The 26,307-nt window shown below is 35.2% G+C and overlaps 1 protein-coding gene across 4 annotated transcripts in view; it reads right to left on the bottom strand.

Annotated features, from left to right (window-relative positions):
* Positions 1 to 26,307, bottom strand: part of SCLT1 (sodium channel and clathrin linker 1) — a 220,471-nt gene that overhangs the window by 46,084 nt on the left and 148,080 nt on the right. For all 4 annotated transcript variants that reach the window (XR_002072497.2, XM_053901255.1, XM_019419585.2 and 1 more), the window contains 4 exons: positions 22,663 to 22,737; positions 20,262 to 20,407; positions 14,442 to 14,634; positions 7,692 to 7,888 (listed from right to left, as the gene is read on the bottom strand). Coding sequence is in view for 3 of the 4 variants with exons in the window: in XM_053901255.1 (XP_053757230.1) it covers positions 7,692 to 7,888; positions 14,442 to 14,634; positions 20,262 to 20,407; positions 22,663 to 22,737 (611 nt within the window). In the remaining variant the exon portion in view is untranslated. The remainder of the gene's footprint in view (positions 1 to 7,691; positions 7,889 to 14,441; positions 14,635 to 20,261; positions 20,408 to 22,662; positions 22,738 to 26,307) is intronic.

The following is a 26,307-nucleotide window of genomic DNA, read 5'->3' as shown; positions in this document are numbered from 1 at the left end:
TCATATAACCACAGCTATCCCTCACATCTGTCAGAACGGCTAGCCTCAACAACACAAGATACAACAAGTGTTGGCAAGGATGTGGAGAAAAAAGAACACTTGTGAACTGCTGGTGGAAATGCAAACTGGTGCAGCCACTGTGGAAAGCAGTATGGAGGTTCCTCAAGAAGTTAAAAATAGAACTACCCTACAATCCAGCAACTGCACTACTGGGTACTTACCCAAAGAATACAAAACACTAATTCAAAGGGATACATGCACCTCTTTGTTTATAGCAGCATTATTTATAGTGGCCAAGATATGGAAGCAGCTCAAGAGTCCATCAACTAATGAATAAAGAAGATGTGGTATACATATACAATGGAATACTATTCAGCCATTAAAAGAATGAAATCTTTCCATTTACAATGGTATGGATGAAGCTGGAGAGTATACTGCTAAGTGAAATAAGTCAGAGAGAGACAAATACCATATAATTTCACTCAAGTGGAATTTAAGAAACAAAACAAATAAGCAAAGGGAAAAAAGAGAGAGAGATAGAAAACTGATGGTTAGAGGGGAAGGGGGTGGGGGTGGGGGGGCTGGGTTAAATAAGTGATGGGACTAAGAAGTGTACTTGTCATGATAAGCATTGGGTGTTGTATGGAACTGCTGAATCACTATACAGTACACCGGAAACTCATATATAATGCTGTATGTTAATGAACAGGAATTAAAATAAAAACTTAAAAAATAAAATGTTAACTGACAGCTGCAAAGAAAAAAAAAATAATCCCAGCTACCAAGGTTTCATGTTTTCAGATTTATTCTGCATATTTTTATAAAAAAAGTATTTTATTCAATTTCTTTTTATGATTATAGCCCATCTGGTTTAATGTCACCACTGTGTTCTCTATCTTCCTCTAAGGTAATTCAAGTCTACTCTCTTTTTCATCTTCACTTTGTTTTGATCTTTTGTGTTTACCACATGTGGGGACACATCTATTTTGTGCCCATGCCAGATCTCCGCCTCAATTTATGTTTTGGGGGAAAAATAATCTGTGGAATCATTGATTTGTCTATAATTGAAAACAACTATACAAATTTTCCTTCACACAGCACTTTACAGGTTATTTTAAAAGCATGAGTTAGAACATTTAAAATTATTTTAGGGGCACCTGAGTGGCTCAGTTGTTAAGTATCTGACCGGCTCAGGTCATGATCTCACAGTTCATGAGTTCAAGTCCTACTTGGATGAGCTAAAGCCCCACATCAGGTGAGCTCAAGCCCTGCACAAGCCCCAGGTGAACCCTGCTTCTCTCTCTCCCTCTCTTTGCCACTTGCTCACTAGCGCCCTCTCTCTCTCAAAAAAAGTGATTTTAGATGTAAGAATTCAATTTGTGGGCATTTGTTACATTCATTAAGGTGTTTACTGGTCAAATATATTTAATCCTATATGCTAAAAATAAATGTATGGAAGTTAAGATCTATAAAACTTAAAGTCTAAGATATCTTTTTTAAATTTCTATATTTTTAAAATTTATTTATTCTTGAGAGAGAGAGAGCACATGAGCAGGGGAGGGGCAGAGAGAGAGAGAGGGAGAGAATCCCAAGCAAGCACAGTCAGCATGGAGTGTGGAGCCCCGCCGAGGCTAGTGATATCAAGAGTCAGATGCTTAACTGACTGAGCCACCAAGGCTCCCCAAAAGGTATCTATAATTTTTGAAGACATTCTTTGATCTTTCTGGACTAATAAAATATCCTACCAAAAAAAAAAAAAAAGAATAATCTTACAACTCACAGACTCCTATGTAATAATGGGACAACTCAAGGGAATCATGTAAAAATTCCTTGATAATGAGTATATAACTGGGGTGAATTATTTTTCAAAAAATCAAGTACTATTCCTGAAGTCACAAGTTGTAAAGAACCTTAATAATCTTTCTAGCCCAGATGAAAGCAATAGACGGGGTTGTGTTAAAAGTATTTTGACAGACTCAAGACAATTATATTCAACATTCTACGTGCTTCCTTTTGGCAAAGTACTTTGATACTTCAGAGAATACAAACTGAAATAAAACACATTCACTATCAATAACCTACTGGGAATAATTAGCTGGTGTGTACAAGTTACATGTATAATATAGCAAAGCCTAACACAGCCAAGAACAGTATTTTAAGGGTTTAGAGTAGGACAGAGATTACAGTAGTCATAAATATTTCTCAGTAAAACATGTGAATAGGCATAATAAATGTTTATGTGTATCTGTATACACATGCATATATGTGTGTGCACACACATATATACCTATACCATAAATAGCCTCCTGTCAGTTCAAGTCAGGTTTGCCACCAAAGTGTAGGCAGTTAACTTTGGAAAAGTCTGTTTTCGGGTTTTTTTTTCAAATTTAAAATTGCAGACAATGAATTATGGATCTGTATAAATTTTTCAAAGTCTAGAGTTTCCTCATGTGTAAAATGGAGAGTGTGATGGTTAATTTTATGTGTCAATTTGTCTGGGCCATGGTGCCCAGATGTTTAATCAAGCATTATTCTGGATGTGTCTGTGAGAGTGTTTTAGGTAAAATTTACATTTAAATCACTGGACTTGGAATAAAGCAGAATACCTTTCATGATGTGGGTGGGCCCCATACAACTAGTTGATGGCCTCATAGAACAAAAAGCTGACTTCCCCCAAGCAAGAGGAAATTCTGCAGTAGACCACTTTTGGACTTGAATGGTAACAATGGCTCTTCAGGTCTCCAGCCTGAATGTCTCTGGACTCAAACCGCAACCTGCAACTATTTCCTGAGTCTCTGGTTTGTCAGTTTTCTCCATCAAAAAAACTTTACATACCTTATCCTTTATAGGCACTTGATTATATAGGTGATAATTTAAGTAACTGTTTTGCCATTGCATAGCATGGATTACCAGTGTACCCTTTACCAGTGGCCTTTAAATCTAATCAAAGCAGAGAATCAATTCCAGATAATCCAGATCCAGTTGGAGTACCCATTCATGAGGTTATATTCTTCTGGAACTACTTCTGTAATTGAAACCAATTCCTATATGTATCAGGGTTTATTCAGGAAAACAGAGCTACACTGAGTGATACAGAATATGGGATTTATTTTGGGAATTAGGTGTGACACACTTGTGGGAGCTGGTAGAAAAGCCAATGCAATGCAGTTGTTTCTGCATCTGGTGTTAAGTCCAAAGTCACTATGGGTCAGCTAAACTAGATGTCATGAAGAAAAGCTAGATATGAACGGAAGCAACTATAAGGACAAACTAGAATCCTGTTTTCATTTATCTCTCACCATCTCCAACTACTGCTGTAGATGACCTACAGGAGAAGCTGGTGCCCTTTCCCATGCATCTACACGTTTAAAAGGAGTCTGTTACACATCCATATATACATCCTCTTGGCCTTCGTCTAAGGGACCTGTGAAGAGTTAGCAGGGTGACCATGCAGTGGGGAAAAAGAAATCCAGGACATTTTCAGTATTACTGAGCAAGGCTGCTGAAAAAATTCTACAGATCCCAAATACCACTGTGGTCACTAACCAGGAGAGGTCTATGCAGATCAGGTCATCAATGAAGTCTTCGCTTAAGTTGTCTCACAATGGGCCTAGTGTGTCTACAATCCTACTCTGTGGTTATTTCCCTGGTTCTGGGATGCATAATTGGAACAGACACACTGAACAACTAAATGGCAAAATCTCTACACTGGTTCTGTAAGCAGTGAAGTAAAGGCTATTATAGTAGGAAAAACCAAGTAGCATTTGAGGAAGTATAGTGAGTAAAGGAAAGGTACAATAAAAGTTTGACTTTCCACTTTATGTTTCCAGAATGTGCTGGTTCCACAGCATCTTCCAAAGGTGTCCAAAGCCTTTTTTTCTTTATTAAATATCATTCTGAAGTCACGGATTTTTAATATATTTGACATGTTTCAATTTATTGTAGATACTCTTTTTGATGTTCAAACTGCCCCCACATCAGCCAGAGGGTGCCTACTTAAGTTAGCTCCTGGGTACTTTTGCCATGACCCAAGTAATGTTGATACCTTCTTTACCTTTTGCTACAACAAAGTGTTTTCTAGGCTCATCTTCTACTTTTCTAACCTAGATCTATGATCAATCATTTCTTTAAAGAGTCCTGGTTTCTTTTGGGATACCTCATTGCGACAGAATACTGGTCAGTGCTTCCAGGTCCTTTTAGTGGACAGAGCCAGGAGACACATGTTTTTAAGAGTAAAACACATCATGAGTTCCCATTATATTCCCAATTTCAATTACAGTTGTAAATTTTATTTAATTTCTTTGAGTTTCTTCTCTATTACAAAAATCTTGGTTCTTAAAGACATTTACATAATTACTCAATTGCTTTATCTCATAATTATAAGCTTCAGAATAATAATAATACCGATATTATTTCTAATGATATAACTACTAAACACAGTTTATGGTTTTTTTTACATTTCCTTTTATCCTTAGGATTTATCTCACTAGGGATATACAGTCTAATTACTGTGTTTAATGTAACTTGACATAATTTATCTGTGTAATTAAGCCATTAACTTCCTACACAATTAGCTCATTTGTCTAATTTTACTTTCAATTTTTGGGTTTTTAAAAAAATTTTTGATTTAATTTAAAAAATAATTATATGAACGTTTATATAGCTTCAAACTCAAGCCAATATATCTATAAAACAAGTTTCATTCAAAGAAGTCTAGCCTTCATCCTTTGCTCCTTTCTCTTCCCTCACAGAGAACCATTTCAGTTACTGTTTTGGTCACCTCTCTTTTTTTTTTTTTTTTTAATTTTTTTTCAATGTTTTTTATTTATTTTTGGGACAGAGAGAGACAGAGCATGAACGGGGGAGGGTCAGAGAGAGAGGGAGACACAGAATCGGAAACAGGCTCCAGGCTCCGAGCCATCAGCCCAGAGCCTGACGCGGGGCTCGAACTCACGGACCGCGAGATCGTGACCTGGCTGAAGTCGGACGCTTAACCGACTGCGCCACCCAGGCGCCCCTGGTCACCTCTCTTTTTGAGAATGTGTGCATGTGTGTATGAACATAGTGTATACGTAGCATGCTGGTATATATATGTACACACATACACAGAGACGTCCCCCTCTTAAAAGGTAGAATACTACACACACTGTAAAATACTTGATTTTTTCACTTAATATATTTTGGATACTGCTCCATGTGCTAAGATTTTAACTGGGATTACGATGCATCTATAGATGACGGGGGGCGTGGGAGGGCTGTTAACAAATTTATAACATTGAGTATTCTGATCAGTTAACCTGATCTATCTAGTTAGGCCTTCCTCTATCTAGTTAGGCCTAACCTCTAGTTAGGCCTAACCTCTATCTAGTTAGGCCTTCTTTAATCATCCCGATATCATAGTTATGTAGAAGTCTTACACATTGTTAGATTTATTCTTGGGTATTTTATCTTTTTGATGCATTGTTAAGTTTACTATTATAGGTTTAATTTTGAAATATTTGTTGTAGGTATGTAGGAATACAATTGATTTTTATATATTTGCGTATTATCTATTAATTATTTTGGACTTATTACATATACAGTCATGCTATCTGTAAAGAATGACTGTTCCTTCCTTCCTTTCTAGTTTGTTTACCTTTTCATTTTCTTGCCACAGTGCACTGAAAATCAGGACTTCTGATACAAACATTAATAGAAGTGATAATAATGAACTTCTTTGTATCTTCTCAATCTTCAAAGGAAAGTTACTAACATTTTTTGCCAATAAAAATGTTTGCTTTAGAATAGATACCTTTACAAAATTAAAGAAATTCTATTTCTAGTTTGCTAAGAGATATTTTGAAAAATGATAAATGGATATCAAATATTATCAAATGCTTTTTCTGTACTGAGAAGGCCTTATAATTTTTTCTTTTTTTAAAAAATCTAATGCAGTAAATTATATTATTTATTTTCTAAGCTTTTAATAATTTTGCATTCCCAGGATAAGCCAAATTGGTAACAATTTTTTTTGTTAGTTCTTTAATGCTCTCGATAGATGTTTTCTACAATTCATCTAACTTTTTTGGTTGTGGTCTAGGGCGGGTTCAAACTGCCTAGCTCACCATTAACTGGAAGCAGAAATTCTCTTTGTCTCTTCAATTCATTCCAAATACATTTTTATTCCAGCATTCCACCAAAACTGCTCTTATCATGGTTAACAAAGACCATCAAAGGGCAACAAACTAAAAGGTCCATTCTCAGTCCTCACCATATTCACCACTCAGTAGCATTTTATAAAACAACAGTTAAGAGCATATTGTCTTTACTGGCCATTCTGTTAGCTAAGTGACTTTGACTAAGTTCCTTAACCTCCCTCAGCCTCAGTTTCTCTACAGTAAAATGTAAATGATAATGTTATCCAGTTCTAGGGTTGTTGTAAAGTTTAAGTAAGTACATCTAAGTCGTTTAGAACAACAACAAAAAAACACATTATGTGCTAAATAAATATCACCTATTATTATTGCTTATACTCCTGAAAAAAAAAAAAGATTTCTTTTTTAACCATTCTTTCATGATTCTTATTTCTCTGGATATTCTTTCTCAGTCTCTTTCAGACTTTCAGACTCTTTCAGTCTCAGTCTTCATCTCTCCAGAATATAACTTTTGGAACTTAGTCTTCTGACAGCTTAATTTCTCTACCTAGACTTCCTTTCTACACAATATTATCCCATGACTTTAAAAATCACATATATGTTAATGAGTCCCACAATTATAGCTTCTGTTGCAATCTCTTCCCTGAACTTCAAACTTACAGACTCTACTGACTAGTTAATATCTCGATTTAAATGTCTTCTAGGCAGCACATATTTAACATGGTTCAAACAAACTTTTTAAAATGATTTCCAACCCTTCAAAACCTAATCCAAGTTAGAATCATTTTATATGCCAATTATTACAGTATTTGCCAACCTTCTCCCTTCTACCCTTGCCCCTCTAGTCTGTTCTTCAAACTTCAATCAAACTGATATGTTAAACATTTAAGCCTGATCATATCACTTTGCTCAAAGCTTTCCATAGCATCCCATCGCATTCAGCATAAAAGCTCAAGTACTTTCCGGGCAGGGGTCAGCAAACTTTCTCTTCAAGGGCCAAAGAGCAAATATTTCAGGCTTTGCAAATCAATCACATTCTGCTGCAACCACAAAATATTATATGCTATACCTATATGCAAAGAGTATTAAGATTCTAAACTGCCACGTCCAAAAAAAATCATTATATTCTGTGGAATGTGACTAAAGTTTTCTTTAAAATTTTTTTTTCAACGTTTTTTATTTATTTTTGGGACAGAGAGAGACAGAGCATGAACGGGGGAGGGGCAGAGAGAGAGGGAGACACAGAATCGGAAACAGGCTCCAGGCTCCGAGCCATCAGCCCAGAGCCTGACGCGGGGCTCGAACTCACGGACCGCGAGATCGTGACCTGGCTGAAGTCGGACGCTTAACCGACTGCGCCACCCAGGCGCCCCTATGACTAAAGTTTTCAAAAATGTAGTATGAGTTTTGGTTTCTAATGCTTAATATTTTTCACAGCAGTTCAATAAATATTTGCTGAATAAAAAAATAAGATATTTTTACAAAAAGATGGCAAAGACATTAAAGGTTAAATAATTTATTCTGTAAAATGTATCAAACAATTAATAGTGGACTTACTTTAGATTACTGATTCTAATCTCTGCACTTTCAGTAAGTTTCTTTGTTTCTTCTTTCCACCTATTGGCCACCTTCTGTTGAGTCACTAAGAGATGTCTCAGTTCAACAGTGGAATTTCGATTACTGTCTTCCATCTCTCTTAATTGAACTTCAAATCCATGTTCCTTTATTGAAAATTCATGTTCCATTGTACTGATCTAAGGAACAAAATGAACACATATCTTCTTTTATTTTATTTTTTTTTCTACTGTAGGGGATACATTGATCAGTGACACTTACAAAAGCAATAACTCATTGTGGTGTTTGTGGCACAGAAATGTCTGGATGAGATATATAAAAATATGTTTACAATTTTCCTTCATCACAAATGAAGACTTATCCTGTATTGTAATTTAAATTTGGTGAAACCAGAATTATGGACAATTTTTTTTTGCAACACTTTCCTCAACATCTTAAAATGCCGGTAGGAAAAAAGTATACTATTTAATATAAAACTGCTCTCATTATCTACTTTCACTTTTGCTGCCAGGATCCATGGAAAATGTTCATGCTCTCAAATAACTGAGAGCTTTTTACTCAAACCATTAAAAAAAAAGTTTACTAATTTATTATAAAGGGTACAACTCAGAAACAGGCAAATGGAATAGTTATATAGGGCAAGGTATGGATTTGGGGGTGTGCAGAGCCTCCACGACCTCTCCAAATGCACCATCCTCTCAGCACCTTAATGTGCTCAACTCAGAATCTCCTCAACTCACCTCATACTAAATTTCAAGTTGTCTTTTAAAGGGTTTTGTAAAGAAAGTAATATACGAGAGTTTCTTTACCACTTCAGTTATGGTATAAACAAATATTTCTTTTTCAGGAAAAAAAAAGACTATAAATAATGATTTTTCGGAATCTCATATGTAAGGATTGTCCATTATTTCCAGCTAATTTATGTCATTAGGGTAAAAATAACTTAATGCAGAATAAACATATAAGTAAATGCTTTTTGGATACTTTAGAAGCATTCTTAATTGGGGTTCAGGGAGAAAATTAAGCCCTAATGTTCTCAGGCATTCAGTGTATGTAATGAATTGCCTTCTCTTGAATGCTTCTAGAATGAAACTGTCTATATCATCCTTGAGGCAACTGACAAAACAGTCACTAGAACAATTTATTTGGTGTACTCTCAGGCCATCTTTATCTTACGATACTAAAGAAACATTATAAAGAATATTTATCTTATGATATTTTAAAGTAATGTGCTTTAAAGATCGTTACAGCTGGTATAGCTTATAGTAATTCATCAAATATGGCCACTTTCCAAAATCAAAAAAGGATGAATAAAAAGGACTCAACTTTACTCAATACCAAGGAAAACTAAACAACAGCAAAATCCATGGTTCTTGGGGTAAACTGCAAACACCCATCCTCACTACTTCTGCTAAATGCAACGTGCTTCCTAAAACTCTTAAATTTGGTTTCTCAAATAATACACAAGTAGAAATTTAAGACTTTATAAATACTGGCACTGGGAAAACAACCTTAGTTTTATTAATTCTCTATTATATTACAAGCTCCTGAGGCTCCTTGACTCCTGCTATTTTAATTTCTGTCTTATTGGATTCTGCAAATTTAGATTTGAATATGCTCCTACTCCTTCTCTGTCTCAATCTCAACCTTGCCTGGAGAAGCCATGGTTCTTATGTGTTAGGCAGAACTGTCTATTTCTGTCTTTGTCTCTCTCATATATATATTAAAAACTGATAAATGCATCTATACAGTTTTAGAAGTCTGCCTGCCTAGTTAACTCCCCATTTCTTCTTAGAAAGCTTATTTGTAATTTGATAAGCCTTGTTCTGAGGTTCTTTGTGACAACCTGGTCTTTGTCTACTTCTAACAAGCTTGTGTTGTGCTACTCTTCCCTTTTTTTTCTTTGTTTCTGTTACAATGGCTTCTCATTCTTGGCTCATTTTCACATGTAGTTCCCTTTGCCTGAAGTAATCTTACCTCTCCTGCTTGTCTTAGTTATTTCTATTCAATTTTTAAAACTTAGTTCAATTATTGCTTCTATCTAGAACCAAATCAAGTCCCTCTGTTATAAGTTCTCTCAGTGCCCTATGTTTTTCCTAAAGAGTATTTATTAGTTTGTAAATACATGTTAAAGTTTGCCCATCTCCAAGAAAAAATGACAGTTTTAAGGTTGGGGGGGGGGCGCATGTCTTCATTACATTTTCAGCACCTGAAACATAGTAAAGTTCCCAAAACACATCTGTAGACCAAATTAATGATGGCTTTTTGGTATCAAAATGTAGTCTTTAAACACATGCCAGATCCTTTAGCTGGTGAAATTCCAACTGTTAAACTGGACAGATCTGCAGCTATGGACTACAAACAACTGAGTCTCCTATAACAGAAGTCCCACTAATGGTTAAATTCAATATATTGGTAGGAAGAAAGGATTTATGGTCTCCCTTTTTTCTTTGTGCTCTTCCTCTGCAGAGAACCACTCACACAAATAGTTCTGTCATCCTTTTGTTCTCCAAAACATCAATTACTATCCTGAACTGTTAAAGATAGATAAAATGTAGCACCAGGTAGGGAAAGTCATGAATTTCCCTCTCCCCCATTATAAAAACCAAAACCCCTAAACATACACATATTGTAAAGTTATGGAAGATTAAAAAAAATTAAAAACAAATATAAGGTTTCTGTAATTGACAACTCAGAGATAACTACCTCTACTCTACCTGTTGTTTTTTATTTATGAATTTTAGAAGTTAGAGTAGTGACTACAGAATTGCAATATATATATACTTATATTTTTTCTTATTGTTTTAAAACTTAGACATAGCAATATAAAAAACATTATAAATTATTTAGAACCAATTTTTAATGATGACTCAATACAGTATTTTATAGATGTACCATCTCATTGTTCCTTCATTTCTAGTTATGAATAATGTTGCAATGGATTTTTTGAATTATGAAATATTTTACTTATTTTCTTACAAGAAAATTTTAGACTCTAAATGTGTACCATTTTTTTAAAAAAAATTAATATTTATTTTTTTTTGAGAGAGACAGAGTGCAAGTGAGGGAGGGAGAGGCAGAGAGAGAGGGAGACACAGAATCTGAAGCAGGCTCCAGGCTCTGAGCTGTCAGTATAGAGCCCGATGTGGGGCTTGAACTGACAAGCTGCAGTCGATTGACCTGGGTTGAAGTTGAATGCTTAACTGACTGAGCCACCCAGGGGCCTCTAAATGTGTATCATTTTAAACTCTCAGTTGCACATTCACTCACTGATAACTATGCAATTAATTAATAGTGGCTTTAAACTTTAAAAAAGTTATTTACTAGCACTTTGTTTCCTTAGTCTGTGACTTCTGTTCATGTCTCCTACACGTTCTTCTATTGGGTTATATTTTTTAAAGCTCCTTATGTATGAATGTTTTTTGTCTTTTGTCCCATTTACTAAAATTATTTCTCCCAGTTATTTCTTTTCAAAACATTTAAAAATGGTTCTAAATATTTAAAAACTTTATATACCTAAACCTACCAATATATTCATTTGCAATATCTTCCAATTTTGTTTGTTTTGCTAGGAAAGTTCTTTTCCATCTATCAGTTACATATCTGCCTACATTTCCCACTAATGTTTTATAGTGTCACTAATAGCTTTTAGTTATAAACCCATATGAAATTTATAATGTAAAATTTAAAATCGAACAAGGTACAAATATTTTTTCACCAAGTACACTGACTTATTTTATTATGGAAATGTTTTGGTATGAGAACTTTCAAGCATACACAAAATAAAAATAAAAATATTACAACGAATCCCTATGTGCCCATCAACCACATAGTGCACTTGTTTTATCTGCACGCCTACTAAACTTTCCTTTGCCAAGATTTATCTTTCTTTTCCTTACAATGAACTACATTCCAACTCAAGTTTTACACATATACTGACATGCCAGAGTCACCACCCTGATTTAGATATCTCAGGAGGCTCACTCATATGTCCTAATCATTACTCATTTTGTAATTGAAGTTGTAACCTCTATTCTGATCTCATCCTCATAGGTAATTATGCCTATTCTTCACTTTCAAATAATGAAATTAATAGACTAGAGATTTTTCGTGTCTGGCTTCTTTGTTCAACATTAGGTCTGTGAGACTCATCCATAATTACTTATAGTTCATTCTGTTTTATTGGTGCATCTATTTCATTATCTGAGTGTACCACCATTTATTTATGTAATCTCATGTGGATGAACATGAGTTATTTTCAGTGTTTGATATGATTAAAACTTTTATGAATATTCTTATACAGATGTCTTCATGAACATAAGCACTCATATCTATGGGTATGTAGCCAGGATTATTTGGCATCGTATGTATGTATGTATGTCCAACTTTAAAAGATAATGCTAACTGCTGGTTGTACCAACTTACATTCTCAAAGTAGTGTATGAAAGTTCCAGTTGCTTTACATCTTTGTCAACACTTGATAGTCTTAGTTTTTTTTAATTTTATTTTAGCCATTCTGGTAGGTATGCAGTGGTACCTCACTGCAATTTTCATTATTTTGCTGATTAATAATGCAGTTGAACATTTTTTCATAAATCCTCTTTTATGAAGTGCCTATTTAAGGTTTTTACCCACTTTTGGAAACAGGTGTTTGTTTTTTCCTTATTAACTGCTAACTATTTTATCATTAACTGGTAACAGTTTTTATATTCTATTCTAGATATTAGTCCTTTTTTTGGTTATGTTCTATTATATATACATATATATTATTGTGTTACAAGTGTATTATATTATACATACATTATATATACTTTCCATATTCCAAATACTTTCTTACTTTTCACCCTCTTAATGGTATCTTTTTTTTTTTTTTTAAATATTTGTTTATTTCTGAGAGAGAGAGAGAGACAGAGCATGAGCAGGGGAGGGGCAGACAGAGAAGGAGACACAGAATCTGAAGCAGGCTCCAGGCTCTGAGTTGTCAACACAGAGCCCGACATGGGACTCGAACTCACAAACTGTGAGATCATGACCTGAGCCAAAGTCAGACACTCAACTGACTGAGCCACCCTGATGCCCCAATGGTGTCTTTTTTTATTTCGACAATTGGATTGTGATTTTTTTTTTTAATTTTTTTACATTTATTTATTTTTGAGAAACAGAGTGAGACAAAGCGTGAGTGGGGGAGGGGCAGAGAGAGGACACACAGAATCTGAAGCAGGCTCCAGGCTCTGAGCAAGCGGTCAGCACAGAGCCTGATGCGGGGCTCGAACCCACAGACTGTGAGATCATGACCTGAGCCGAAGTCGGATGCTCAACCGACTGAGCCACCCAGGTGCCCCGGATTGTGAATTTTAAGAGGCAAGACTGGCAAACCAGGGCTTGCATTGTACTTAATGGTGTCTTTTGATGACTCAATAATATTAATTTAATGAAATCCAATTAATTTATTATGATTATTGCATTTCGTGTTCTCATTAAGAAATTCTTTCTAACCCAAGATCATGAAGATTTGAAGCTTGAAGGTCCACTGTTTTATATGTTGCATTTAGGTCTACAAGACAGCTCAAATGAGTTTAAATGTGTGGTGTGATATAGGGGTCAAGGTTTATTTTAAAAATATGGACCCAATTGATCTAGCATCATTTTTTATAAAGATAATTCTTTCCCTGTTGAACTACAGTAGTGCTTTTGTTATAAATGAGGTGATTATGAAAAATGGGTTTGTCCCTGGACTATGTTTTGTTCCATTGATCAAATTGATTATTATTGATAGCACAGTGTTACTGTAGCTTTATATCGTCAATATCTGGTGGTGTGATTCTTCCCTTTTGTTCTTCAAAGATTTCCCACATACTAAACCATAAAGTACAAACCTCTCTGTATGATCTACAAAGCTGTCTTTCAGAGTTAAAGCTTTTATTAATAACTACAGTGTCTGATACATGCAGAAGGCAATACATATGGGTTGATATGAATTAGGTTGGAATGTGACTTTGTATGAGTACACAGTAACAAAAAACAAAGTGAAACATGAATACTGCTATCTCAATCTTTACTATGAAACTGGAAGATACAGCTTTTTACCATAAAGAGTTAATGCCACCTTTTACAAAAGTTGCATGGAATGGGGTAAAGCAAGCAACATGCTGATGGTCACACCAGTGCTTCTTGAAACTCCCTTAAACATGTTCCTATTGTCAAAGCATGTTAAACATTACCATGAAGAAAGAGGGAAGGAGAGGGAAAATAAAGGGGATTTTTTTTTTTTTCTAGAAGGGACTTTTATCCCTTGCCTTCCTCCTAGCGTGGAAATTTTAGACTACCTATGAGAGGTTCTCAGAGCATACTGATGTAGCATCCTCTATAGAGCTAGTTTTAGAGTTCAATTTTTAAGAGGCTATTACAGAAGCGAGGATGACAGTCTGTAAAGTTATCTCATCTATAGTTTTGCTAGCACTGCTTAAATTGCTTTGGCAAGAATATCAGTGTATTTCATGGTTGGAAAGAATTTTTTGTGTGTGTGGATAGTGAAAGCAATCATTTTTAAGTATGCTTGCCAAATTCTACAATACAAAAAAGACTGGTTAATGCTCTGCATTATGATTTAGTGCTATCTGATGAAAAGGCAAAAAAAAAAAAAAAAAAAGGCCTTAAAAATGTTTTACTGGGTCTCTCTTATATTTTGATTTTTACAAGTACACATTTAACTCTAACTAGACTTGAAAATACCTTTAATTTGGCTTTTTTTTGAGCTTCAAGAGCAATCTTTCTTAAATCCTCAGTCTCTTTCTGTAACTGTTCATTTTCTTGCTGAAGTTTCAGCCTTTGTTCACTGACAAATCCACAGTTTTCTCTCTCAGACTCCAATAAGTTTTGAAGTTTCTGAATCATTTCTTGGCAACGTGATATCTCTTCTGAGGAACTGATAAAAAAACAAAAGGAACCCATAATTAAACTTAATGATCTGTAACAGAAGTCAAGCACTCTGTTTTATAGTGTAGACTTGTTTTGTTCTGACTCATTTCTCTTCACAGAGGATTTTTTTTCTTTTTTTAATTTTTATTTATTTATTTTTTTTAGATTTACAGCCAAATTAGTTAGCATATAGTACAACAATGATTTCAGGAGTAGATTCCTTAACGCCCCTTACCCATCCAGCCCATCCCCCCTCCCACAACCCCTCCAGCAACTCTCAGTCTGTTCTCTGTATTTATGAGTCTCTTCTGTTTTGTCCCCCCTCCCTGTTTTTATATTATTTTTGTTTCCCTTCCCTTATGTTCATCTGTTTCGTCTCTTAAAGTCCTCACATGAGTGAAGTCATATGGTTTTTGTCTTTCTCTAATTTCACTTAGCATAATACCCTCCAGTTCCACCCACGTAGTTGCAAATGGCAAGATTTCATTCTTTTTGACTGCCGAGTAGTACTCCATTGTGTGTGTGTGTGTGTGTGTGTGTGTGTGTGTGTGTGTGTGTGTGTATTTATATACCACATCTTCTTTATCCATTCATCCATCGATGGACATTTGGGCTCTTTCCATACTTTGGCTATTGTTGATAATGCTGCTATAAACATGGGGGTGCATGTGTCCCTTCAAAACAGCACACCTGTATCCTGTGGATAAATGCCTAGTAGTGCAATTGCTGGGTCGTAGGGTAGTTCTATTTTTAGTTTTTTGAGGAACCTCCATACTGTTTTCCAGAGTGGCTGCACCAGCTTGCATTCCCACCAACAATGCAAAAGAGATCCTCTTTCTCCGCATCCTCTCCAACATCTGTTGTTGCTTGAGTTGTTATCTTCACTGAGGATTTAAACTATGTGGTTTCACAATGTTATATTAGCCCAGGCAAATACATTCAGCTTAGCAATCTTGACTAATACACTGAACAGTTACTACTCACCTATAAAATCTATGTGAAACTTTTTTCAAATTTTTACTAACACTGAGAATCACTATGTAACAAGGACTTCAAGAGGATAAACTGAAGCTAATGATAAGGAAGGTGAAGTAGATAATGATCAAAACTCCTTTACTACTTTGATTAACTTCATAGGAAGACACATTAGGTGTCTAGATTACTAAATTACAATAAGACCTATTTCATATTTTTCTGTTGCATGACTTAAAATTTTTTTTTATAAACTTCCAGCTCTACAAATCTCATTTTATCAGTTTAAATAGGTTATAGTTCTTGAACTTTCTCAACAATGGATTATTGGGTAACACAACCTTCAAACATGTATGTTGCTTCAATATGCTAACTTATATTCCTATCTTTTAAAATTTCTATGTTTTCAAACCCAGCTAATCAAATACTGTGAACATTCTCTGGTCAACAGGTGTCAGAGGAAATATATATAAGGTCTTTTAGTTCCGTATACCATAACTCTTTTTTCCTATTCAACTCTGGCTGATAAAGTTTCTAATGAAATGATGGATCTAGGAAATGATCAAAGGATGATAAAATCAGAAAGATGCTAAGATCAGAAATAATCACATATTTTATTTTTCCTTTTCAAATTTTGATGTAAATTTTAGTTAACATACAGTACAATATTGGTGTCAGGAGCAGAATTCAGTGATTCATCACTTACATATAACACCAAGTGCTCATCATAACAAGTGCCCTCCTTAGTATCCATCACCCATTTAGCCTATCCCCCACCTGCCTCCCTCCATTAACTCTCAGTTTATGCTCTATCTTTAAGGATTTCTTAGGGTTTGTTTCCCTCTCTCTTTTTTCTCCCTTCCCCACCATGTGTTCATCTGTTTTATTTCTTAAGTTGCACATATGAGTGAAATCATACTGTATGTCTTTCTCTGCCTGACTTATTTCACTTAGAATACACTCTAGCTCCATCCACGTTGCTGCCAATGACAAGATTTCACTCTTTCTTATGGCTGAGTAATGGTCCATTGTATATATGCTGCCTCTAATTTATCCACTCATCAGTCGATAGGCGTTTGGGATCTCTCCACAGTTTGGCTATCGTTGATAATTCTGCTATAAACATCAGGGTGCACATATCCCTTCGAATCAGTATTTCTGTATCCTTTGGGTAAATGCCTAATACTGCAATTGCTGGATCGTAGGGTAGGTCTGGAAAAGAGTATGGAGGTTCCTCAAAAAGTTAAAAATAGAACTACCCTACAACCCAACAACTGCACTGAACAATGTTTATTCATTTTTGAGAGAGACGGAGAGAGAGCACATGCACATGAATAGGAGAGGGGCAGAGAGAGGGTGACAAAGGATCCAAAATGGACTCTATGCTGATAGCAGAGATCCCAACGTGGGGCTCAAACTCACAAACCCTGAGATTATGACCGGAGCCGAGGCTGGATGCTTAACCAACCAAACCATCCAGGCATCCCTCCTGTGATAGTTTTTGACTTAAATTCTATTTGTCTGATAGAAGATACTCCTGCTATCTTTTGGGCACCATTCGCATGGAATATCTTTTGTCATCTCTTCATTTTCAGCCTGTGTATTTCCTCAAGTTTAAAGTGACTCTCTAGTAGGCAACATATAGTTGGATTTTATTTTCTAATCCATTCTGTCACTCTGTCTTTTGATTGGATGATTTAATCCACTTAAATTAAAAGTAATTACTAATAGGTAGTAACTCGTGATTTTGCTGTTTTCCATTTTGTAGTTCCTTTGTTCTTTTATTCCTATTTTAGTTGTCTTCCTTTGTGATTTGTTGAATTTTTGTAGTAGCTGCTTTCATTCCTTTCTCTTTACCTTTTGGGTGTCTACTACACATTTTTTTTTTTTTTCTGATTAGCATGAGACTTACATAAAACGTCTGTTATGAGTCTATTTTAAATTGGTAACAATTTCAATCACTTTTATTTCTCTCTCTCCTCACATTCTGTGTTATTGATGTCATACTTTACATCTTTTTATATTGTATATCAATTATCACATTATTGTACTTCTTGTTATTTTTAATAATCTTATATTTTAGCTTCTGTACTAGAGTTAAAAGTGATTTATGTAGTACTATTATGAGTCTTAGAGTATTCTGACTTTGGCAGTATACTTTCCTTTACCAGAAAGTTTTATTCTTTCACATATTTTTATGTTTCTAATTAGTATCCTTTCAGTTCCATTTGAAAACTCTAGCTTTTCTTATACAGCAACTCTAATAGTGATGCACTCCCTTTTGAGCTTTTGTTCATCTTAGGAAGTTTTTAATCTCTCTTTTACTTTTGATGGACAACTTTGCTGGGTATAGTATTCCTGGTTTGCACTTTTTTTCTTTCAGTACTTTGGATATATCATGCCACTTTCTCTCTGCTACAAAGTTTCTTCTAAGAAATCCATTAATACTTTTATTGGGGTTGGAGGGAGTCCCATGTATGTGATGAGTCACTTCCTGTTTTAAAAATTCTTTTTTATTCTTGGCAATTTGATTATAATGTGTCTAGGTGAAGACCTCTTGATGTTGATCCTTTCTGTGATTCTTTGAGTGTCATGGATCTGGATGTTCAATTCCCTCCCCAGATTTGGGCAGTTTTCTATTATTATTTCTTTACAAGCTTTCTGTTCCTTTCTCATTCTCTGCTCCTTCTGGGATTTTCATAATGTGTATACTAATTCACTTTAAGATGTCCCATAACTCATGTAGGTTTTTTTCAGTCTTTTTCATTCTTCTCTTTGTTCCTCTAACTGGATGATTTCAAATGACCTCTCTTCAAGCATGCGGATTTTCTTCTGAATGATCAAGTCTGCTACTGAAACTCCACAGAATTTTTCAGTTCAGTTCTTCAGCTCCAGGATTTCTGTTTGTTTCTTTTTAATGGATTCTACTTCTTTGTTAAACTGCTCATTTTGTTCATGTAACATTTTTATGATTTTATTTAGTTGACTCTGTTCTCTTATAGCTGAGTTTCTTTAAGACGATATTTTAAATTTTTGTTAAGCAGTCCATGGATCACCATTTGTTTTGGGTCAATTATTAGTTTCCTTTATTAGTTTATTAGTTTCCTTTGATGATGTCATATTTGCCCGATTCTTTCTTGGTATCTGTGTATTTGAAGAAGCAGATTCCTCTTCTAGTCCTTACAGACTGAAGGAGGAAGACTTCCTCCTGCCAAGTCCCACAGCTGATGAGGCTGCTTCTGGGATTGTGGTTGAGCAAGGCTGAAACCATGTCATGTGACTACTGCCAAGTTCATCTTTGGCAGGCATGTAACCAAGGGCACAATCAAGTGTTTTGTCCAGTGAGTTCCTAAAGGTGCTCCTGTCATGCCACTGAACTGGTCCATATGTGCACAGGACTGTTTCTGGACTGTGGTAGAGTGGGACTAAAGCTGGGTCACAAAACTACTTCACGGATTGTAGTCAGTTCTGAGGTCAGTGGGTCTGTAACTGTAAGCATCTATGGGTGTAGCTTGTGCTGAGTCTTTTGGCTGGTTGGCTGGACGCCTAGCCATGAAAGACTACCTCAAACTGTGGTACAGCAAAGCTGGATCCATGTCTTATGGTTTTTGCTAAGTCTGCAGTCAGGTCTGTGGTTGGCAGGCCTGTTACCAGAGGTGTGGCCAGGTGTGACTTCTGCTGGGTAACTGTTAGTACTCCCAAAACTGGGCTGGTTCTGGGTGGCAGGGTTGCTTCCAGACTACAGTAGAGCGGAACTAAAGCCAGGTTGCAGGGACAGTAAGGTCTGAGTTTGGCAGGCCTGTTATCAGAAGCACTCACAGGCATGGCTTCTCCTGAATCCCTAAGTGGAAGAGGCTAGGTGCAGGACTGTCAACAAGCAGGGCTAGAGCCAAGTCCACATGTAGATGGGGCTGCTTTGGCCCATAGATAGGACCATAGTATATGCTGGCACTGGTGTGTAGACCTGCCTCTCTGTTTTTGGGCTCCAATAGTGATTTGTAACCTCCTACCTGGATCCCAAAGCTTTCACAAAGGCACTTTTGTCCAGGGATGCCTTTCACATATTTGTTTCTGTGGAGGGATATGGGCTGGGTACCTCCAATTCATTCCATTATATTGCTGACAGTATTCATCTTTATTTTTAAAATATCTATCAAACATATTCTGTAACAGATTGAGATTTCATGCAATTCAAATTAAGTTTTACAGTATTAAGTAACACTCTGGCAGGAAAGGTAGAAAATTAGTTAGAACGGATATACCAGATTATAAATTTACCATTTTAATAGACAATGTAATAAATAAACATGAAGGATTATTATAGAATATTAAAAAAAAAAAGAAATATAAGTATAAACTGATTATAAAAGCAATAATTGTAAGGAAGCTACTGCAATAGCTTAGTTAGTATGAAGAAAAACCCAATCTTATAAGCATTCTATTTAACTGCCAGAAAGGAGAAATTTGATACAAATGGTATAATACTGTTGAATCGTTTCTTCTGAAACAAATTAGTTTTCAGAAATAAGCTTGAAAAAAATTCTATTTGGTGCTAAATTTTTTGTCCCAACATATATATAAGTCCTATTTAAGAAAAGTAAAGAATCTGTCAAAAAGTATGTGAATTATAAAAATGTTAATAGAAAATGTAAAATAACTTACTTTATTTCAAGTTGTTTTATTTTATTTTCTGCCGTCTTAAGTCTTAGCTGAAGATCGTCTTTTGAACGTTCTGCAACCAGGCATCTTTGGTGCATTTCCTCTAGTTTTCTGTAATCACTTTCATTTACTCTGCCTTCATGGTAAATCTGCAAAAGAAGCTTATATGTACTACCTTACAGAAGAAAACTGCCTTAACAAATTATACAGTTTAGAAACTGAAATCAATGGATAAATAAAAACCCATAATCATGTGTTCATCTGTTCCCACTGTAACACACTAAAACATATCAATAATTTTGGTGTTTCATATTTATAAAATAAAATGTTGAAAACTGACATATAATTGCTTATTTTTTGAAATTATTCATGCTTATGGTAAACTATTCAAAAAGTTTTAATATTTTATCCTTTCTTTTATTAATGTGCTGTATCATGCTGACTGATTTGTGAATACTGAACCACCCTTGCAACCCAGGAATAAATCCTATTTGATCATGGTGAATGATTTGTTTTTTTTAATGTATAGTTTGGATTCAGTTTTGTCATTGAGAATTTTTGCATCTATGCTTATCAGGAATACTAGCCTGTAGTTCTCTTTTTCAGTGGTGTCTTTATCTGGTTTTGGTATTAGGGTAATACTGGCCTCATGGAATGAATATGGAAGTTTTCCTTCCTTTTCTATTTTAGGTAATAGTTTGGGAAGAATAGGTATTAACTCTTCTTTAACTGTTTGATAGAACTTCCTGTGAAGTCATCTGGTACTGGGGACAGTTTCAATATTTTAAAAAGAAATATAAAATAGTTGAAATAAAAAAAATACTCTAAATGTCACCACTTAGAGATAATTGTTTTGATTCAATTGTCTTGAATACCTTTTAAGAAAATTCTATATTCTGGTATTAAAAAATACAGACATATGCTATGGAGGAATGAGTAGAACTATCTGAAAGTGACTTCAGAATCTTACTCTGGTTTAACTAGACAATGATCTAACTGAAACGGGAGTTCCTCTTCCCCCAACGGGAGTGACTGTACCCAAGCTCAGCTTCTTATAAGACTAAGCTTCCTACCACGACACAGGGGCTATAACATCCCAAGAAGTGTGAAGTTGCCAGGTGCTAAGCAGCTCACATTTTCAGACAAATTCCACACAAGGCTATTCTCTAAATCCAGACTGCCTGGCAAATAACCTGTATCTTCTTCCACTGAAAAGACTGCTTTGTCACTCCTACTCTATAAAAAGGTAAAGTATCAGCAAGTTAATGTCCCACTACTAAAATACAGGCCTATAGTATAGTCCCAGCAGTGCTTTGACTTCAGCACACTTGTTTGTTGGACAGTGGGAGAATTAGGGACCTGTGCCTTCTCTTTACCTGTTGTCTTCAGTATTATAAGTTTTACATTTCCTCAATTAAGCCTATTCCTTACTCTATGCCATGTAATATTAAGAAATTCATCCCAGCCCTGATGTATAGCAGGTGGCAATCTAAATGGGATCTATACCTATTCCATAACATATAGTAACTCAGAAGGAATCAACCTTGCAGGAGAAAGATGACCATAAAGGTCCCACTTGGAATATGACATGTATGCTATATGCTGCTTTGTAAAGGACTCATTTACTATCTGATGTCATGATCTTTTTATGTCAATAACACATATATGTCACATGCTTTTTACTGATTGCTAAGTTTACTGATTTTCTTTATGCTATGTAGCACAGCATGTATGTACTCTTCTTTGAAAATCAAAGTCTGACTGTAACATTTAGTATTTGTTAACATTAGGTAACTTACTTAACCTCTCTACAAAAGTTCCTAATGCACCACTTAAAACACCGTATATTCTGCACCAAGTTAGTCTCCATTTTTTCCCAAGGCATTTTACAAGAGTGGGATATTTACTGATGATAAAAAAGCTATCTAAGTAAGAAATAAATTTTAAACTACACACTTCTTACAGTATTTTTTCATAAATATCATTTGGGTAATATTTTTCTACTTACAAAATAAAAATCTATACTTTTAAAAGGTTAAAATCAGAGCAATGTTGTAATTTTCTGGTTATACATATTTGTATTTATAGATGGCCTGAACCCAATAAAAGTTGGCATAGAATTTAAAAACACAAGGAAGATGAAGTAAAATTTACTACTGGAATAAGGTTTAATCAAGGATAGCTACTTCAAAAAATGTACACCTTTAAGTAAAAAGTACAAGTACTATGGCCACTCTTATAAAGAAATGTATTCAGGCAATACTAGTATTTAAGTACAGATTCTGAATATAATCCAGGTAAAAACACTCACTTATAATATAGGGGTTGCTAGTAGGCAGCGTGATGAAAGCAAACAGTAATAGTGAATATCTGCAGTTGAGTTTAGGTATTTTTTCCTTTTTACCTTTTCTAGTTCTTCTTCCACTGCTTTTTTCTCCCTAATGGCTCGTTCAATTTGGCTTTGTTTTTCAGCACACTCCTATAAATTCAATTCATATTGTAAATAAATATGTTTGTAAAAACTTAAGAAAAAAATGGGTAAAATGATTTGTTTGTAACAAAGAAATACCAACAAACAAATTCTTGTTTGTAACAAGAATACCACACTTACACTATCAACAGAGCATGACCATATTGATTATTCAACAAAAACAAAAAAACCTCAATCTTCAAAGAGCTGCCTATCTCAGGATTTCAGAAATCGCCTCCAGCACAGAATGTCAAGGAGTTCTAAGTAAACATACTAAATGGGTGACAGAGGTTGAGGGATTCCAGAGAGAAAAAAATAAGACCCCTTTCTCATATTAGTTTTATTCATATACTCATATCACATATTTTAATTTCTTAAAAATGTTATTTATTTTCAGAAGGAGGGGGAGGGAGAGAATGCATGCGTGAGCTAGCAGTGGAGGGGCAGAAAGAGAGGGAGAGAAAGAGTACGAAGCCCAATTCACAAACCATGAGATCGTGACCTGAGCTGAAATCAAGAGACCTCTTATCACGTATTTTAAAAGGAAACACAGAACTGGGCAGTGACACCATATCCTGAGGATAACCTGTGGCCTAAAATGTACATGGGTATATAAATTCAATTTTTTTTTTTGGCAAAACTTATAAACAGCCAACGTACATAGTAAATTTTACTAACATGATCATTAAACATTTCTGCTCATGAGGCACCTGGGAGGCTCAGCTGATTAACCAGCCAACTTTGGCTCAGGTCATGATCTCGTGGTTCATGGGTTCGAGCCCCGCATTGGGCTCTGTGTGGACAGCTCAGAACCTGGAGCCTGCTTTGGATTCTGTGTCTCCCTCTCTCTCTGCCCTCCTCTGCTTGCACTCTGTCTCTAAAATAAATAAACATTAAAAAAACTTTTTTTAACATTTCTCCTCAAAAGGCTTTAATCAGTAAAACTGAGCAAGCATATCAATCAGCTGATAAAATTTAATATTTTGCAAATGAGACTAAACTAAAAACAACCTTTATAATGACTGGCTCCTCACAGCTATTTGTTTTTAACTATTTATTTATTTTTGAGAATCAGTGTGATTATTTTCTACTAATTGTAGATTATGCTTTGGATGAACCCGCTTACTGTCAGTACACTACTAATTAATATTCAACTATCTTTAGCATAACTTTATTTTATTTTTTATTTTAAAAATGTTTATTTATTTTGAGAGAGCATATGCACCTGTGAGTGGGGGAGGCGCAGAGAGAGAGGGGGAGAGAGAATCCCAAGCAGGGATGGATCCCATGACTTGAGCTGAAATCAAGAGTTGGACGCTAAACTGATGGGGCCATCCAGGTGCACTCAGCATAACTTTATTTTATTTAAGTATCAAAATGTTTTTAAATTTTGAAATAAGCTTCTAAATTGTGAAGTCTGATTATAATGAAGATCTTAACCCTATGTTACAAATCAGATGATTAATCTAAATTATCTTTCATTAAGCTAGAATTATTAGTGCACAAGAAATGAAACTTTAAACATTCCATATATATTCATATAGTAAGTCGCTAATCTATGAAAAGGTAGTTTTATGGTGTGATATTTGGGATTTCTTCTATGTTGATATGTGATTTTTAATAGACTATTTTTAGAGCAGTTCAGATTCACAGAAAAATTGAGAAGTCAGAGATTTCTGCTATGCTTCTTGACCCCATAATATGCAAAGCCCTCCCCTATTTTCAACATCCCTCACTGTAGTTATACACTTGTTAATACTGATGAACCTATAATGACACAACCTTATCACTCAAAGTCCATAGCTTACATTAGAGTTCACTCTTGGTGCTGTTCATTTTGTGAGTTTGGACACATTTATAATGATATGTATTCACTACAGAGTAGGTACAGTGTCCTAAAAATCCTCTCTGCTTCACCTATGCCTATTTATCCTTCTCTTCTCCTTAACTCCTGATAACCATCAGTCTTTTTACCCCATAGTTTTGCCTTTCCAAGAATGCCATACGGTTGGAATCAAACAATATGTAGCCTTTACAGACTAGCTTCTTTCACTTAATAATATGTGTTTACGTTTCCTCCATGGTTTTTTTCATGGCTCGATAGCTCATTTCTTTTTAGTGCTAAATAACTGTCTGAATGTACCACAGTTTATCCATTCACCTAACTAAAGGACATCTTGGTTGCTTCCAAATTTTGGCAACTGTGAAAAAAGCTGCTATAAACATCCATGTTGAGTTTTTTTGTGTGGACATAAGTTTTCAACTCCTTTGGATAAATACAGAAGAGTATAATTGTTGGACAATATGTTAAGAGTATATTTAATTTTGTAAGAAACCATCAAACTGCCTTCAAAAGTGGCCATACCATTTTGAATTACCACCAGCAATGAATGAGAATTCCTGTTGCTCCACATTTTCCCCAGAGGTTGGTGGTATCAGGGTTCTGGATTTTGGTCATTCTAACAGGCATATCTGGCACATACTTGATGTAATGAATGGCACCTCATTATTACTTTAATTTGCATTTCCATGGTGACATATGATGTGTAGCACCTTTCTGTATGTTTATATGCCATCTGTATATGTTCTTTGGTGACGTGTCTGTCAAGGTCTTTGGTCCAGTTTTTAATTGAGCTGATTTCTTACTGTTGAGTTTTAAGAGTTCTTCATATATTCTGGATAACAGTCTTTTGTCAGTTATGTCTTTTGCAAATATTTTCTCCTAATCTGTGGTCTGAATTTTCATTCTCTTGACTATCTTTCACAGAGAAACTTTTCATTTTAATGAAGTCCAACTTACCAATTGTTTCTTTCATCAATCATGCCTTTGATATTATATCCAAAAATTCATTACGAAACTCAAGATCATCCAGGTTTTCTTCTATGTTATCTTCTAGGAATTTTATAGTTTTGCATTTTACATTTAGGGTTGTGACCCATTAAAAAAAACTTTGTAATGTTTATTAATTTTTGAGAGATAGAGAGGCAGAGCATTAGCAGGGGAGAGACAGACAGGGAGGAAGACAAAGAATCTGAAGCAGGCTCCAGGCTTTGAGCTGTGGGGCTCAGACTCATGAGCCATGAGACGAACTGAGCCGAAGTCAGACACTTAACTGACTGGGCCACCCAGGTGCCCCAGGAATGTGACCTATTTTGAATTAATTATTGTGGAAGGTGTGTCTGGATTCATTCTTTTACATGTGAATGTCTAATTGTCGTAGCACCATTTGCTAAAAAGACTTATCTTTGCTCCACTGTCTTACCTTTGCTTCTTTGTCAATGATCAGCTGACTGTATTTATGTGGGTCTATATTTTACTCCATTCTAGGTTGTTTTATTTCATTTATTTTATTTCATTGATCTGCTTGCCTATTCTTTCACCAAGATCACACTATCTTGATTATTATAGCTTTAGAGTGAGTCTTGAAATCTGGTAGTATTAGTCCTCTGACTTTCTTCTTCTCCTTCAGTGTTGTGTTGGCTATTCTGGGTCTTTTGTCTCTCCAGATATACTTTGCAGTCAGTTTGTCAATATCCACAAAATAACTTACTGAGATTTTGACTGGGATTGCACTCAAT

This window comes from Panthera pardus, unplaced genomic scaffold (assembly GCF_024362965.1).
Source record: "Panthera pardus isolate Hobbes unplaced genomic scaffold, ASM2436296v1 HiC_scaffold_13, whole genome shotgun sequence".
Classification (NCBI taxonomy): Eukaryota; Metazoa; Chordata; class Mammalia; order Carnivora; family Felidae; genus Panthera; species Panthera pardus.
Note: the sequence above shows the minus strand (reverse complement) of the source record. Positions and strands in the feature narration are given on the sequence as shown.